We start from the raw sequence: 17,622 nt of genomic DNA on the forward strand, positions 1-17,622 counted from the left end.
CTTGGGGGGCAACATCTCTTGCCTTGGAAAAACCCATAGGGTGACCATAATTCGGCTGCGAATTGACAGCACTTTTCGCCACCATCATTTGGAATAAGCTTGTGAACAGCTGAGTCTCTTCACAACCCTGATATTTAGCTGAAATCAGCAAGGACAATTTATATACAGTAAAGGGTGGTATGGAGGTTTAAAAAATTGCCCCCAGCACCAAGGAACTGTGTGTCTTTCTCCTGGATCACATCTCAATGCTTTTGTTGGAACCCTGATCCACAAACCCTCACATGCAGCATTTGGCTGAACCTATATAGCTGGCAAGAAAAACTCCATACATATATTGGCCAAACAGATGATCGGAACTATTATAATTGGCTGTGCTGGCCATCTGCTGAAGAGAAACACTTAGCCTCCATTCATACATTAGCTCAATAATTCCCATGGAAGAACTGTGAATTCTTCAGCACCTTAATTACGCATAACCAGTGAGTGCACTGGATAGTTCCATATGAACCATCAACCATATGAATGCTGAGTTTACATGATGTTATATCCCAACTCTTTGAGGGGAAAAAATCAGGTTTTTGCTTAATGGAGCATAGCAGAGGACTTCCCCAACCGATTCCCTAGCCCTGGAAAGCAGCAGCTTCTAACAGTAATCAAAACCTATAAAGCACTCACAAAGTAAGTGCTGTTATATTAAAAAGAATAAACCATGCTTGCAGACTTCATTCTTAAAAAGACCTTAGGAAAGAGAATGGGAAAGGGACTCTAAAGTGACAGAAAATAAATGGGAAGGTAAAGATTAGAGGTTAAAGGCTAAGAAGAGCAGCTATATTTTCAGATGTCATTGAAACAGCTACAAAGAGGGTACTGTGCAGATATCCTGTATTAGTGTAATCCAGAAAAAAGGGGCAGCAAAGAGAAAAAAACAGATCTGTCAAGAGTAAACCCTAATACACTGGCTTGGAAGGCAGCATGTTTTTAATATGGCAAGAAGTGTCCCATTGAGCAGAAGATTTTGGGGAGCTAAGCACCTACCCTTCCCTTTTTGTATGTTGGTGTCAAATGTAAATACAGTATCAAGATAATTCTGACATTGCACTTAATGGAAACTTAATTCCAGAGACTTCTGTTTAAACACAGATTAGAATTTTTGCCAGACCAATTCCAATGAAGAACTGACATTCTAATTAATCAAATACAGATCACAAAGCAGTGACTAACTCTATCTTCTAGTGTCAAACATGCTTCTTAAATAATTTATCATCTGCTTCCCATAAAGGTAACTGACAGACACTGTTTTTAAATGTGGGAGGGGGAATAGACTTTTGGGGCTCACAGTGTCTCAAACCACAAACATGTCTACCACTACAATTTTGTCAAAATGAAATTACAGTCCATTCCCATATTATATTCATTATACTTCAAGGACACAGTCTACTAGACTAAATAATTATCTTTACATGCCCTGGGGAATCTCTGACCTGTTTTCTTTTAATTCCCCCATAGTATATGAGACACTACCAGCATCTACTTAGGGGACATCTATGTTCCAAATCCTTTTGGCCATATGGATGTAGCCTTTCTGTATGCATAAAGGAGATCGCTATAAAATATGGCCTAACAACATCCTGTCATTGGAAAAATACCAGACAAAGCTAATATTCAACAATCACAACTATTTTAAACTGGAAAAATAGAAATTTTAAATTTCCCCCCTTTTAGTTATCCAATAATTTAAAAGCATTTTAAATAAGGAAATTCTCTTATTTCTGACGTTTTATTTTTCAGCATATATATATATATATATATATATATATATTCCAATAGAAATTAAGTCCCATAACACACCTAAATTTGAAGTGACTATAGACATCTGTAGGGCTGTGTACATCATGCTTCTTGTCACCTTTTCCATTTCCCCTCCTACCATTTATGATACACATGAACCAACCATGCAAACATCATCTTGATGAGCAGGCACATAGACAAAATAAAGATTTAAAAATTACAGATATATTAAAGCTGATAGTGCAGTAGTGACCAAAAGACCGCAGATATAGACCCTCCATTTTCCAGAAACTGAATTCCATAATGTTATTTATTTATTTTATTTAAAACATTTTTAAACCTATTTCATAGTAACATGGAAAAGTAAATAGCTTGGATCCATGGGTTTTCATTTGGGGATAGCATTTTGGACTGCCACAGGAAGGAAGAGACAAAAAGAGTCACACTCTGCCCATGAAAATAATTGCATCCTTGGAAATGCTTGTCAGGATTAAAGTCTACATGTGGTCAGATGAACAGGTTCAGTCCTATCTTCTTTTTTTATCCCTTCATCCTATCATTTCAGTCTGCTATGGGTTCCAAAGTGTCACTATGCAAGTGTTACCCGTTACTTTCCAGTATTTCCTTTAGCACAAGAACAATAATGATAATTCGCTGTGTGATAAAAACTCACATCACGTAAAATGTTTAAATGATCTAATGGCAGAGTTTTAAAATGCAGAAAAAGTGGTATTTTCTTGATAATGAGAACTTCATTAATATTACAAGAATTCTTGTTTAAATTTTACAATGTCAGTGCAAAGCCATTTTTTCCTTTACTTATTACTTTCATGTGGTGGTACGATTTATTTTCCTGAAGATAATAATTACAGCACCATACTGGCTCCTATAGAAACGGCCTTTGTTCCACAACACTTGCTTAAAAGATTGAATAATTTATTGGGGACATTTCGATCCCACCTTTCTCCAACCACAGGCTCAAAAGGGGAACCTTAAAAGATGAACCTGGTTTCTTTTGGGGGAACATGAACCGGTTGAAATTTCCGTTTAATACACTCAGCAAGATTATGTTATTGCTTTAAAATGAAGTTTATAGACATTAATAAGCAAATAAAATGGAAAACTGGACAGGATATGTTATTGACGTGAATCACAGTATAATGCTGTCTTACCAGGTGTGTTTCCAAGTACAGTTTAAGGCTGTCAGTTTCTGCCTTCGGAGGAGTCCAGTTCTCTGTTGTTTCCATGGCTTCATTTAACCAGTGAATGAATTCATCCAGCTTGCTTACAAATCCCTTCCACGATAAGAGAAATAACAGCAACAAGAAAAAGCATGTCTGTTAGTAAAAGGATAGTCTACAACTACAGACTATATAACTATACCATAAGTCTACTGTACTTCTCTGTCCCCAGCAATTACAGTGTTTGATGGCTTGGGGTGTTGAAGGCAGGGTATCACTAGACATAGGGAGACTGAGATCATCTAGGACGGAGCTATGCAGTATTTTGTCATAATCTATACCTCATTTTTAAGAGATGAAATTTGCATGTTCATATTCTTACAAGAAGAAAGGAAAATGAATAATGCCACTAAAGGGCTGAAATGAGGAAAACAGGAAGAGCAAACTAATGATGCCTTTTGGTTTCAGAATTTCTAAATCCAGAAAGTCCAGATTTTTCATGGCATGACCTAAAGTTTACAATACACATCTCCGAATAACTATTCCTGACTAAGAACTAAGTAGAAATTGCATAGGTGGTATCTGCTAATGCTGTATTGAATGTTTTATATTCCTTGCTATAGAATGCGTATATTCTTAAAATAGCTGTACCTATCAGACATCATAATGGAATAAGAGCATAAAATAGTTTTTGTAAGTAGCGTTAACCACCTCAGTTCTGCAAAGGTGATTTGCACCTTGAAACATATTTGCATGTAAAGCCTGGCCTGGATTGAACCCCTCGTATACAAAGAATGCTGGGTGAGGAAAAATTCTCAGATCCTGTTACCACATCTGTACTGTCACATGCCACCTGTGATTTGTGCTGCCATATGTGTCCTGCATGGGAAATAGGGAGAGATTTGGGGACACTCTTGAAGCATCCGCCTCAGGAGGCAAAGGGTTTGGCAGAGGGGAATGCCTCACTCAGGCTTGGATCCAATTGATTTTAAAACATTAAAACATCAAAGGTCACCACAGAGGAAAAACTGAAGAGCTTGCAAGTGCTGAAATTCCTGAGAGAACTATTTTGAACAAGATCTGAGACTGTGCCTTAGTCCAATGATGTGCAGTAGCTCAGGCTGCCCAAGAGGAGCCCTGTAAAATCACTGCAATCACAAACATTAGCTGTCTGACAAGTAGAGGGAAGTAAGTGTGGTGAGAAGAACTAAATCCAGCCACTTTCTTTACTTTTGAACAGTCCCAGATATTGGGCTGATTTCAGTGATCTACCATTCATTTGTGCATATAATTGGAATATGCACACATATATCTGTTTCACATTACCTCTACTAGATCAGGAAAGGGACAGTGGGCTGCATGCAATGTGAAAGAGATGCACCTGATAGCTCAAGTTTATTAAAATATCATGTATATGAAAACTTACTATTGAAGGGAACCCCCCCCATTTAGAACTGCAATCAACTTACAAATAAATATATTATTGCTATAATCCTAAACAGGTATACTGAAAAGAAAGTCCCATTTTATTCATTTCAGGTTTACTCCCAGCAAAGTATTCTTAGAATTACAGCAAATACCAATTCTCCTATTTAAATGCTTCATCAAAACAGCATTCTATATTTTATGTTTTCCTCATTTCAATAAAAGCTGCAAACTATAGTAAACTATAGTAGTAGGGAATGGAAAATTGTGATTTAAGATGTGTATATGGAAACTATAGTAGTAGGGAATGTTAAAATGGAAACTATAGTAGTAGGGAATGTTAAAATTGTTATTTTAAGATGTGTATATAAGCAAGTATATGTATAACTAATATAATACAAAGCTATGATATGTTAGGAGAATATAAATGTTCCCTTCGCAATGTCAGCAAAGACCGCAATGTCACTATGACAAGTATGTGTTTTGCTGGTAAAGAACAGTGTAGTATAAAATAAAAGCTAGAAAATGACATATAAGAACTGGAAAATATTACAGTGGCTATTTATAACACAGAAAAAAGCCCCTTTGCTAGTAGAAGGCACGAATCACTATAATCCCACTATTTTTCAGATGATGTCTATAAAATTTTATGGAGACTGTTCAAATGAAAACAACTGTAGAAATTGAAAATTATTTAGAATACTAAAAGCCTGACACTGAAAATTACTATCAGAGGACAGATAACATTGACCGGTTCCTAAATCTCATTGTCTAAGTAAATAGCACCACCTGGAGGCTTAACCGTAGTATAACTAGTCTTATTGAAAGTTATTTCAGCAGGAGTTCCACAGTCTCCTCTCAATCTTCCTTCTAATTGCATCAAATTCTAACCACTGGGTATTCTGTTTTCTGTGCATGTGTCATCTGAAGAAGACTTTAGTATGCTATCAGACAACAGTGCTGCTCATGTTTGTGGCAGCTAACAAGGATGGCATATATCATTAGTCATTTCTTGAGTGCTTTTTTGTGCTGATTTTCTGACCCAACCATGTCTTCCTATAACATCTAGGGGTGGTACTGAGTAGCTTTTCCCTATTATATGCAGAGCTTCATCACCAGCCTGAGACTTGACAGAACACTTGGCACTGATCTACAGAATCTTCAAGCAACAGAAATCCTGGAATCCTGTGCTTACCAGAGTTTAAAATTCCAGTGGAGAAGCAGGAGTGCTGTAGAAGTCATCAAAATAACACTGCCAGGAAGTACATAGAAAGTACATTTATGCTAGCCGTAAGCAAGATGTGGTTTTACTGTTTTCTCAACGAATCTCAACTAACACTTGAATAACCTGTACTTTCTTCCAATAACTTGCTAATAACAATAGTAAAATATAGCAGCAGAATAAGCTTTGTGTAGCGCTTTCAGTGTTTGAAGTGCTTCAGATCTCTTTTCACAATGATTCTTAATATTCCTATAAGTCAGGCCCATCTTGCAGATACTATTTACTTGTCTTGCACTTCCTTATGTTTGACTAGCACTGGACAATGTTCTGTGGCAACTAAAAGAGCTGCCAGGATAAGCTTGAATACCTAATGAAGCACAGGCTATTAATATTCCTCTGATTATTATTTATAGCCTTTGTGAAATATTGAAAAATACCTGAAGGCAATAAATATTTGCATGAGTCTTTTGAAAACTGGGCTGGCCCTATTCTACACATTAGCATTTGCAATCAGAATACAAATGAAAAATAATGACAATGTGACTGAACACAGTCAAAATGAAATGAAATTTCAACTCATCAACAAGGGAGGAGAATTATGAGAACATGCCTCCAGCTGCACATGATTCAGGCTGATCCTGTTGCAGGTTCTTAAAACTGGGCATGACCAAAGACAGGGATATTTAGGTGTGGGCCAAATGGCTCTTGGCCGTTGGTTCACAGCATGCAGCTTGTAGCACTTGGCCTTGAGTGACAAATAGGTTTGTTGGTCTGCAGCACCAAACCCTTGAAGGAATTGGGGGGCAGGGCCTGGTGAAATGGCATTGCACTGGCATGCTCACATCACTCAATATAAATTGGAAGTCACACAGGGGGTGCATTTAGTAAAAACTCTAAATCAGGGGTGTTGAACTCATTCATTATGAGGGCCAGATATGACATAAATGAGACCTTGTCAGGCCGGGCTGGGCCGTATTGGGTCAGGCCATGTGTATACCTATTTAAGATTAGGTAGTAGAGATATAAACTTTTAAAGGACACAGACAAACACAATTAAAGATTTTTTTTAAAAAAAACCTTAAAACATGCTTATAACATTAGCACTTGGTCTTAAAGGTGCTTTCTTTGTATTTCTCCCATGTGATCCAGGGAATTGGGCAAAAGAAGTTCTGGCTCTTTCCCTCCCTCCCCAGGGGACCAGGTACCTGATGTGCCAGTGGGCAATGAGGGGAGATACCTGCAGGACTCTGGCTATAACAGAAGGCCTGGCATCCCTAGAGAGTGGAGCTCAATACAGCTCAGCATGACATGTAAGTGCACCTTATTTTTTCTGTTGTTTAAATAGCGTTCTGTTTGTTTATATTTTTGTTTAAATTGTGGTGGTACTTTTTGTAAGTTGCTTTGACTTCTCATGGGGGGGGGGGAGAAGTTAAGAAATGTCCTAAATAAGCAGACAATTGCAAAGCCCCATGGAAACTGAAATTCTCCAACTTTCTAACTATATTGGAAAAGTTACCTCTATGTGAACTGGTCACCTCAAAGAGTGAATTTTCTCACCTCCACTGGTGGCATAGCTGGGAAATCCACTTAAATCTAATAAATTGAGTTCTACTTCACAAGAGAGCCAAGTAGGGTTGCCGGCCTCAAGGTCTGGAGATCTCCTGGTTTTTACAACTGATCTCCAGCCAGGCCCATAGCTATGGAGGGGCCCGGGGGTGGGGTCAGGCCACTCTATTAAGAAACCCTTCCTTATGTAGAGCCCCTCCATTGGAGGGCCTCCAGGACCAGTGAGAGAGCAAGTGAGCACAGGAAAGAGGCTGGGGGGGGCAGCGAGAGAGTGAACAAGAAAATGGCAGAGAGGGAAAGAGAAAATAGCAGCATGAGAGAGGGGGGACAGTGAGAGAGCAGTAGCAAGAAAGGGGGGCAGTGAGAGAGCAGCAGCAGTGAGAGAGAGAACAGCAATGCAAGAGAGAAGGGGTAGTGAGAGAGCGAGAAAGAGAATGGCAGTGAGAGAGTGGGAGAGACAGAGAAACAGTAGCATGAGAGAAGGGGACAGTGAGAGAGTAGCAGTGAGGCAGAAAGCGGGAGAGTGACAGCAACGAGGGAGACAGAGAAAGCAACAGCCAGAGAGAGAGTGCAAGAGAGAGCTGGGGCTGGGCGGGCTGGCCAATGGAGGGAAGAAGCAGCCAAGCCCCATGTCCCTCCCCACCTAATTTTTTTAACTCTTGGGCCCCTCCACCCAAAATTTTCTGGTTACGGGTCTGTCTCCAGCGGGCAGAGATCAGCTCCCCTGGAGAAATTGGCTGTTTTGAAGGGTGGACTCTATAGCATTATACCATGCTGAGATCCCTCCCCTCCCCAAACCTTGCCATCTCCCAGATCCACCCCCAAAGTCTCCAGGTATTTTCCACACAGACCTGGCAACCCTAGAGCCAAGAGGTGATAAACTTGTCATGGATACAGATATCTTTACAGATAAAACAATGCCTTGGGTCCTGCAGCTGGTAATGTGTTGCGTGTTTTAGGAGGTATCCAACCACTTCCTGTTAAGTGTAGGCACACTTTCTCACTGAGACCTTGGACACTATTATTTCCAGGAAAGGCTTGTCTTCATATCCCCATGTGACCTATTTCTGGCTTGTACTTTTATGTAATTGCAATATGCATAGCTTGGTCAAGTAACAAAGGATTATAATGAACTCCCATAAATACATAAATAAATGTGTCTGTGGTCTGGAGAGGAGGGGGCTCTATTGGCTCCTCAGAGTGGATGATGAAAAAATAGTACTTGAGAGCTAATATTAGGTAATTTGAGGAGTCTGATGAGTAAGGGGCAGTGAAGGTACGAAAATCATGTCTTCAAGTCAAATTTTACAGCAACAAAGTCATTGTGGAAACACCTACCCTCCTCCCTTTCTGTTAAGGTGGGCCTAATACTGGTCTCATCTAGGTCCAAACAGGAATATTTTACCTCATGAATCTTAATTGTATTGATTATGGGTCCACCTCTTACTTCTCTCTGCAGGGAAAGGACTTACTAGGGCCCTAATTGGTTACAACTGGTAATTACAGTGCTTGTAAGTAGTAAAGATAAAAGGAATATGTTTGCTGGCCACTCAAAGGCATCAATTCCATGCTCTAGGAGATGTTCCTCAGACTGGTATCTCAGAGTTTAGGTGAATTACAAGGACTGGGGCAGGAACCCTTGGGGCTGCCACAGTCCATGACTAAACAACAGGAATGTTCCTGCACAGCTAGGGAGAAAGGATCTAGCAAACTTCCCTCAAGCATCACATAACCAGGTTTAGCTAAATAATGCCCTTGGAGATATACAAAGTTATTTCAAAACAGGGCTTTTTTTACAGCAGGAACTCCTTTGCATTTTAAGCCACTGCCCCCCAACCTTTTTGGCACCATGCACCGGTTTCATAGAAGACCATTTTTACACAGACTGGGGGGGGGGGCAGCACTGGGATATTTGCTGCCCCAGGCTGCCCCCCTGCCTGCGCCCTGTCCTGGTCCCCCATGGGGGTCTTCAAATGGGAGAGAGAGACTGGGGCTGTTTCTGCTGCTTCCCGACTAGGTGGCCAGGTGCCTCCCCCTCCCATTTAAAAACCCCCGCAGATCAGCTGATGGGGTGGACAAAAGAGGTTGTGTGGCCTTACTCTGAGACTCCAGGATCTGGGGACAACCAAACAGGACAGAGGAGGGGAAGCCCTCCCCCCAAGCTTTGGCAAAGTTGGGTCTCTGCTGACCTCAGGAAAAGAGGGGGTCCAGCTCCTTCCCCACAACTCTGAAGGGGAGGGGCACAGGATGTGACTGGAGAGAGTAAGCCAGGGTGAAAGAGGGCTCCAGGGCAGAAGCTTGCCTGGGTCCCCCCTCCTCACTTGGATTCTTTCCAAGAAGCAGATTCTCCCTTCCCTCCCTCCCTCCCTTCCCCAGGCAGCTTCGCTTCCCCAACACCATCTACCAAGTGTAATTCTTTTTAGAGAGTGCATTTCTTGCTTTGCAGCCCCCTCCCAGCTGTACTCAACAGGCTCCTGGCTAACATTTTTACCCCTCTCATTTCTTGCAAGGCTCCCCCCTTCCCTGCAAAACACACACACAATGGAAGGACAAGTGGGGGGGAGCTCCAGGAGAGTGCATGCATCAGCCTGAGAGATTACTCAAGAATAAGCTCACCACCCCCCTCTGTGTCCCAATCCCTCCCTGACCAATGGCCCATCTCAAGCTTGCGTGTGCTTACTCATGAACAGACCTCTCCCTGACCAGGTTGCTGCCCCAATCCCAACTCAAATGCCCCCCCTCGACCAGAGCCCTGTTTGTTTGCAGAATGTGCATCCTGCTTTTCTGTGCTTACTCATGGGTTGCTGCAACACAACCTCGTTCTCACCCTGATCCCCTTCCATGTGCATAACTCCCCCCCCCCTAAAAAGTCAGCAAAAAGTTTCTTCCCAACTTTTAACCCCCTCCCCCCGCCGATAGCATTCTCCAGGAGGGATGGCGCAGAATTGCAGTCTCCACAAAATTCACTAGAATTAAAGTTCCTTCCCCAACACCCTTTCCAAAGCCTGCAAAAAGTTCAAGGCATGGGGCTGGGGAGGGGGGGGGGACAATCCCTGAGGGCACTTACCTCCCGGTCGAGGAATGGCTGCTTTGCACCAGGCAGGCGGATGGATGAACTACAGCATGCTTTCAACTGAAGAGAAATGACTTCTGCATAACCTGGACTTCTTTGGTTTATCCCAAAGAATCAAGTCACCACACCTGTGCCCAATGTCATATATGTCCAAAGTCAACTATGAAGTTAAGAGCTGGATCTAAGTTGTGCTCAAGCAAAAAGGGTAGAAAGGAATGGCAGTGTGATGCTGGAAAGAAGGAGCACTGAAACTCCCAGGAGATGTACAGCTAGAGTTGCCATTCTTCAGATACGCCCTGGTGTTTCCCCAGAATTTCCAGATCTCTGGACTACAGAGGTCTATGTCCCTGGAGAAAATGCCACGTTCAAAGGACAGACTATAGAATCACATCCCTGCTGAGCTCCCTCTGTTTCCCAAACTCAACCCTCCTCAAATCTCCAGGAAATACCCTAACTGGAGATGGCAACTTTAGCACCAATTCAAAGTCAGAAAATTAGGTGGTGGTATGGATTAAATCAAATGCAATATGGCTAAAAATTAAAAATAAAAAATAAAGGTTAAAATGTTGCTGAAGTCTATTTCCTGAGGTTATTTTTATTGTTAAATATGTCATCATGCCTATGTTTGCTTACTGTAATGGAGGTATTACATGACTTCAAATTTTCATAAATGTATTGCTACTGGTGTTGAAATAAACCTCTATTGAGTTATTATCTTCCACTGGAATAATATATGTGACTAATTGAGCCACTTATGCACTTCTAGCTGTCTGCAGTCGCCATGAGTCAGTGGTGACTTGACGCTACTTCATCTGACTTTTAGAAACAGAATGCATCTCTGTAACAGATGCACTAGCAGCTCTAGACCCCAAGAGGGTGCTCAGTTGCCACATCTAAAAGCAGCACTGCATGCAGGAGCACATGCAAAAGAGAACCAAGCCCAGGTTTTGTTTGGTTTGGGGTTTTTTTACTGGATACACAGATGCGCATTTGCTTCTGGGATTGCTGAATACACTGGTCTTCTATATGGTCAACAAAGATACAGCAACCCTGAGTCAACAAAAAGATTCAGTTCATGACCGTCTAGAATGAAACTACTCTGTTAGACTTCAGATTTTGTAGAAATGTAAGAGGAACTTAAAACCGCTAAAAAGTGAACTATCTTGCCAAGCGATACACTGAAAACCAACAACTGCCAACATAGAGAAGCTACAAGCATGGACCAAACTTTGTAATTGCTTCTGTTTCTCCTGTCATATTTTTTTGGCACTTCTTCTGTTTCACACAATTCTTATTCATGTATTGTACTGTCACTGCAGAAATCCCAACTGTATACTTTTAATTGTATTAAAAGCATAATTTAATTTAATTACATGAACACTTATTTGACAAAATATAAATATTTCCTGTACAATACCGTCCTAATCTAACAGCATGATTCTATAAGAGCTTTAATCATCACAATACAACTAGAGGTGTTTATTCTTTAAAATATTTGCAAATATAGCAGAGCCATCTGCAATTAAAGAAAAAAAAACTGAACTTGCCACAAAACTGGGCTATGGTCATAGCTATGAAGAGGATTTGGGTTACTTCAGGGGCTCATTCAGTATGAGGTGTATATAACCCCAGGTCCCATTCTGAGGGGGCAACTGTGAAGAGCTCCGCTCCCATCCCATAGAAGGGGGGAGGAAAAGGGCAGTTTCCTGTTTCCACTGCTGCTTGTGCCTGCCCCCCTATGGGGACTGAGCAGCTGTCTCCTGGCAGTGGGTACCTGTGCCAGAGCCTGGCCAACTAGCTTCCATTGGCAACTCTCACCCACCTTGCATGGGGTAAGGACTGCCCCTTGCTTGACCTGCAGCTGGTGGCCCTCAGGCCTTAGAATTACTAAGCTATCTGGTAAGTGGTAACCAGTGCTCCCTCTAAGCTCTGGAGTCTTGTGAGCAAAAATTCTGCCTTGTGAGCTACTGGCATTAAGGTTGTGAGCAAGTCATTTGGCTACTGCATAAATCAATTTGCTCTGGGGTTATCCTTTCTGAACTAAGACAAAAATTTGTGAGCTAGAGGCTAAAAACCTGTGAGCTAGTTCACACTAACTCAGCTTAGGGGGAACACTGCTGATAACACATGATGAAAGATGCATTATGCATGAACCTACATGAAGCTTTCTTATACTGAGTGAAAACATTGGCCTATCAAGATAGTAATGGCTACTGTGACTGGCAGTGGCTCTCCCAGATCTCAGTTAGATCACTTCAATATCATCTCCTAATGAATCCTTTTAACTGCAACTTCTGGGAATTGAACCTGGGCCCTTCTACATGCAAAGCAGATGCTCTACCACTGACAGACGGCCTCAGCACTCGCTGAGACATGGTCTCTTTATGGTCTGCACTGATCATTAAAACCTCTGATAAATAAGGACTAATAATAATGCAATAACAGTGTGGTGTAGTGGTTACAGTGTCAGACTCCAGGTTCAGATCCCCACTCTGTCATGGAGGCTTACTTAGTGACTTTAGTCCAATGTGAAGGCCCTCCCTGCCAGGTCCAATGACTGTGCCAGCAGGAAGAGGAAGGGACTTTCTGGGAGTGCGGATGGAGTGCCACAATATGCTGATGTCACATGGAAGTGACATCATCACAGCAATGATGCTCTACTTCTTGGACAAAAGTCTAGGATAAAATCGCCCTCAAACCATAGAGTTTTGTCCAAAAAACAGAGTGTCACCAATACATCATATTTGGGAGTGGGATATCTCTCCTCCCACCAGGCCAGCAGCAAACAGGAGTCCAAAAAAACAGGGGATCCCCTACCCCCAACTGATGAATGGCATCCCTACCCAAGAACCAGGGGCTCTTTTTTCATCTGGGGGTTCCATAACTCTTCAGAAACCCCAATAACACCTTGACACCAGAGGGATTGGCTAGGTTTTGTTTATTGTTGCTTTCCCAGATAACAGTCTTGGGTTCAAATACCTGATTACAACCTGGAGGTCTGCCTACCTCCTTATCTTTTCCACCTGTCTACATCAAGACACTGCTTGTATTCCCAAGTGTGAGTTCCTGCCTCTAGCCACTGCACCCTCACCACAGGGTTAGGCTTTCAGGTGACCAGGCCTTCAAAGAATAGCTTGCTGTTTTTCTAACCTTCCAGACTTTTCCAGCTGTCCTCTTGTGCTTTCCAGCCAGCAGTCTCCCCCTCCTCTCACTCCTCCTGCTCATGCCTTTTATTCTCTTTACTCCTGATGCACCCACTCCCTGGCTCTCTTGATCTATACCTGAGTAACTTTTACTACCCAGGTGGCCTCTACTCCCAAGACAGCCTTTATTCCTTATAGGGTTGCCAAGTCCAATTCAAGAAATATCTGGGGACTTTGGGGGTGGGGCCAGGAGACTTTGGGGGTGGAGCCAGGAGACATTAGGGGTGGAGCCAAGATCAAGACTGTGACAAGCATAATTGAACTCCAAAGGGAGTTCGGACCATCATATTTAAAGGGACAGCACACCTTTTCAATGCCTTCCTTCCATAGGAAATAATGAAGGATTGGGGCACCTTATTTTGGGGCTCACAGAATTGGACCCCCTGGTCCAATCTTTTTGAAACTTGGGGGGTATTTTGGGGAGATGCACTAAATACTACACTGAAAATTTGGTGCCTCTATCCCAAAAAACAGGCTCCCCAGAGCCCCAGATACTCGTGGATCAATTCTCCATGATTTTCTATGGGAATAAATCTCCATAGGGAATAATAGAGTTCCCAGCAGACATTTCCCTCCCCTCCCCCCGCTTTCTGACGACCCTGAAGCGGGGGGAGGGCCTCCAAACCGGGGGATCCCCTGCCCCCACCTGGGGATTGGCAACCCTAATTCCTTAAGAGGCTAATTCTTGCAATTGCTACTTTTAAGGTGCCCTCAGTAATTAGTCTTGTCTTTCCCTCCTGTGTGCAGCCTCTCTTGGGGCTGTTCCCAGGCTCCCCCAATTCATACTCCACTCAGGGACCCTTTGTGGTATGACATCTAGTCACACACTCCCACAGCCTAACCTGCCTCAGAAGATTGTTGTAATGATAGAGAATGATGTAAGATCCTCTGAATCCTATGTTGGGGAGGGATGGTGGCTCACTGGTAGAGCATCTGCTTGGTAAGCAGAAGGTCCCAGGTTCAATCCCTGGCATCTCCAACTAAAAAGGGTCCAGACAAATAGGCGTGAAAAACCTCAGCTTGAGACCCTGGAGAGCTGCTGCCAGTCTGAGTAGACAACAATACTGACTTTGATCGACCGAGGGTCTGATTCAGTACAAGACAGCTTCATATGTTCATATGGAGAGGAGAAAGGCGTGGTATAAATTAAATAAGTAAGTAAGTTAGTAAGGAAGGCCTGTTTAAAGAACAGACTATTAACTTCAGGAGCCATATTTCTCCAATAGCCTATATCCTAATCCAAACTGAAAACAAGTCATCTAGGGAACCAACAGAATCCCTGATCTCTCCCATTCCGACTGTCTCTTCTTGCCTCTTCTGTATCTGGGGCACAGGACTGGGAGGATGAAAATGAAGGAGGAAGTAGAAGGACAAAGTTGCCATAGACAAAGACATACTTTGAAGAGCCATCAACATGTTATGTTTTTGAAAAGTGAAACATTACCACACAGTTCCAAGCAACAGTACATAGGTTAGGAAAACTGTGATTTGGAGGGCATTTTAAAATTTCTTTGTGAATAAACCCTGAGCATATTAAACGAACAGATTTTAAAATGAGTAAAAAGTGTTCCTGACTTTGTATGAATTACAAACAGCTTACTGAGACAGTTCTACATACCACTGTAAAAAAAACCCCAGCCTATGCCGTTATAAGTGATAAACTATTTTTTAAAAAATTCTTCCTTACCTCCATTTTTTCCCATATAATTTCATAATTATGCTGGTGTTGGATATCTTGCAATAGCTGCTGAATTAAAGCTGATTTATTTGAGGTTGATAATTCATTCTTATGAGAAGGCTGTGTTACTGAGGGTGTTTGTGTCCTATCTTCTATGTACTTTTTAATGCTAGATGAGGATGTACAAAGCTCTTCATCTGAAAGTATATCACTAAGAGGACCAGATTCAATGCTGTCACCAACTGAAGATACAATGTCACTTGAAGAACTTGGTGAAACTCTCCCTAATCTTTTTTGCTTCTTTTTAATCTGGTACGTTGGATAAAGCTCAGAATCAGAGTTCATTTCTGAGAGTTCCCAGTCATCAATGTTTTGAATGGTCTCTCCTTGAGGTTTCTGTGGAAGTAGCTTTGTCAAATTTTCTAACTTCAGAGCAAGCACTTCAGTCTGTTTGAGGTGTGATGGAAGTGCTAAGTACTCATCAGAACCATACCAGGCCTCAACAACTTTACTATCAGTATTAACAGAACTTGGTGAAGGTAAGTGAGCCTTTTTGCCCTTATTTCTTGGAAGAACTGGGGATGAAGACACCACAGACTCTGAGTCAGCTGAAGATCCACCTATTTGACTGTGAGCTGATGAAGTAGAATGATCACTGCAATACTGGCCATTCAGTTCTTGACGTTTACAAGGGTCAGAAGAAGTGGAAGTTGAATCACTTTCTGTTCCTTCCATGGACTGTAAGCTACCAAAAGGAATTCCATTTTGCAAAGAAGCTGTTCTTTTCTTTATCTGCTTTACCGATGTTGCACTTGATACAATTCCAGATATCTTGCATGATGCCACCTCTTCAGGAATATCATGTGTCTTCTTGCACCTCAGTTTCTCCCTTCTAGTGAAGTTACTAGACTTACCTAGACCAGGTGAACCTTCCTTGAAGTGGTTTTTTATTGCATATTCAAGGTTCTGATCACCTATGTTGTGTAAACAGTCACAGGACTGACTGATGGCAGAGGGACAGTTAGTGTATGCTGTTTGTAATGCCAGACAGAGCTTGGACCTGTCTGGTGGATCTAACAATGAGGGTGTGCTCCTACTTAATTCTGTCTTAAACATCAGAGAGATTTGGTTTTTGATATCATTTACAACCATATCTGTTTTAAATATGTCTTCTTTTAAAAACAAACCTCTTTTGGGCAAGGTGGGTTGGGTAGGAGAATCCTCGTTGTAGTCAAAACAATCTCTTATTGATCTCTTTGAAGTTGGGTTTTCACAGTGAGGATGTTGCTTAGTATTTTTACCACTGGATGGTACTGGATTCAATTCCTGTTTGACCAAGTCAGATAGTGTCTCAGCTTCAGCTGATATGCTAGAAACTTCAGTGCAAAATTCTTTATAAAGAGGCAAGTTCCCTGAAATATGAGAAAGTGGAAGGTCAGTGGATATAGTGGATGATGCTTTGCCTTCTTTCGACAATGGCAAATGGACTTCTGTTCCATTAATGCCTCTCTTAACTTTGGAAGCAATTGTGTCTGTTGCTACCGTCAGTAATCCCACACTTCTGATCAGCTCTGGAAAGTCTTCTTCCATTTCACCACAATTCCAGGATTCAAATGATTTTGCTTTAGTCTGACTGGAAGTCATGTCACCAAGAGCACCAAGCAACTCCTCACTAGGGCTGTAGTCAGACAGTTCAAATGCAGTAATTCCACAATCCAATGACAAGTAATTTTGAGAACATTTGATAGTTAGCTGTCCTGAATCATCCACTTCAGTTAAAGAGTCAAGACGGTCCTGTGACAAAATAGAAAAGGGACAAGCTTTTGTAAAAAAAAATATATCATTTGTATCAGTAGGTAATAGGAAAATGCATTTTTCAGCTCATCGATATAAATACAGCATATCAAAAATAAGGAACAGTTTTCCTCTGTAGAAAATAACATTCATACACTACACTCCAGTCCAGTCCAGGGAAAATTTATATGCTGTAAGGAAATATTTAAAAATAAAATACTAAGATCAAAATCCTGCCTGACAAGAGTCCTGAACATTCATAAATTGATTTCTACTTGAAGTAGCGCAACATTTCTGCTGTGCCTATCATGAATAATTAGAGTTCTTTCTATTAATTCTAGTTGTTTCTAAAATCACATCTGAGGAAAATCTTGCAAAACCCACACGAAATTCAAAGAAACTTTGCAAGTCATCTAGGGTGTCTGTGGTCTTATATGTTTGGTTTTGAAAATAGGTAGGAGAGTAATTCAGAAAGTGGCCTCATCCACTCAGTCAGGGTGTGGGACACTGCTTCCGAACATCCCATTCCAGAATGTCTTCCTCCACTGAGAGAGAAAAGATATTCTTTCCATGAGTATTAACTCATCTCAGTGGACACAGAATAATCCATCCCATTTGACACTGGTATTGAAGAATGGAACAAAAATAAAATGTCACTTGTACAAAGAGGAGGAAGAGAAGGAATCACACCC

The 17,622-nt window shown here is 41.7% G+C and overlaps 1 protein-coding gene across 4 annotated transcripts in view; it reads right to left on the reverse strand.

The window, feature by feature from the left end:
• Positions 1 to 17,622, reverse strand: part of AKAP6 (A-kinase anchoring protein 6) — a 432,373-nt gene that overhangs the window by 249,004 nt on the left and 165,747 nt on the right. For all 4 annotated transcript variants that reach the window (XM_060262489.1, XM_060262490.1, XM_060262488.1 and 1 more), the window contains 2 exons: positions 15,146 to 16,930; positions 2,961 to 3,083 (listed from right to left, as the gene is read on the reverse strand). In XM_060262489.1, the coding sequence (XP_060118472.1) occupies positions 2,961 to 3,083; positions 15,146 to 16,930 (1,908 nt within the window). The remainder of the gene's footprint in view (positions 1 to 2,960; positions 3,084 to 15,145; positions 16,931 to 17,622) is intronic.

Source organism: Heteronotia binoei, chromosome 21 (assembly GCF_032191835.1).
Source record: "Heteronotia binoei isolate CCM8104 ecotype False Entrance Well chromosome 21, APGP_CSIRO_Hbin_v1, whole genome shotgun sequence".
In the NCBI taxonomy this organism is placed as follows: Eukaryota; Metazoa; Chordata; class Lepidosauria; order Squamata; family Gekkonidae; genus Heteronotia; species Heteronotia binoei.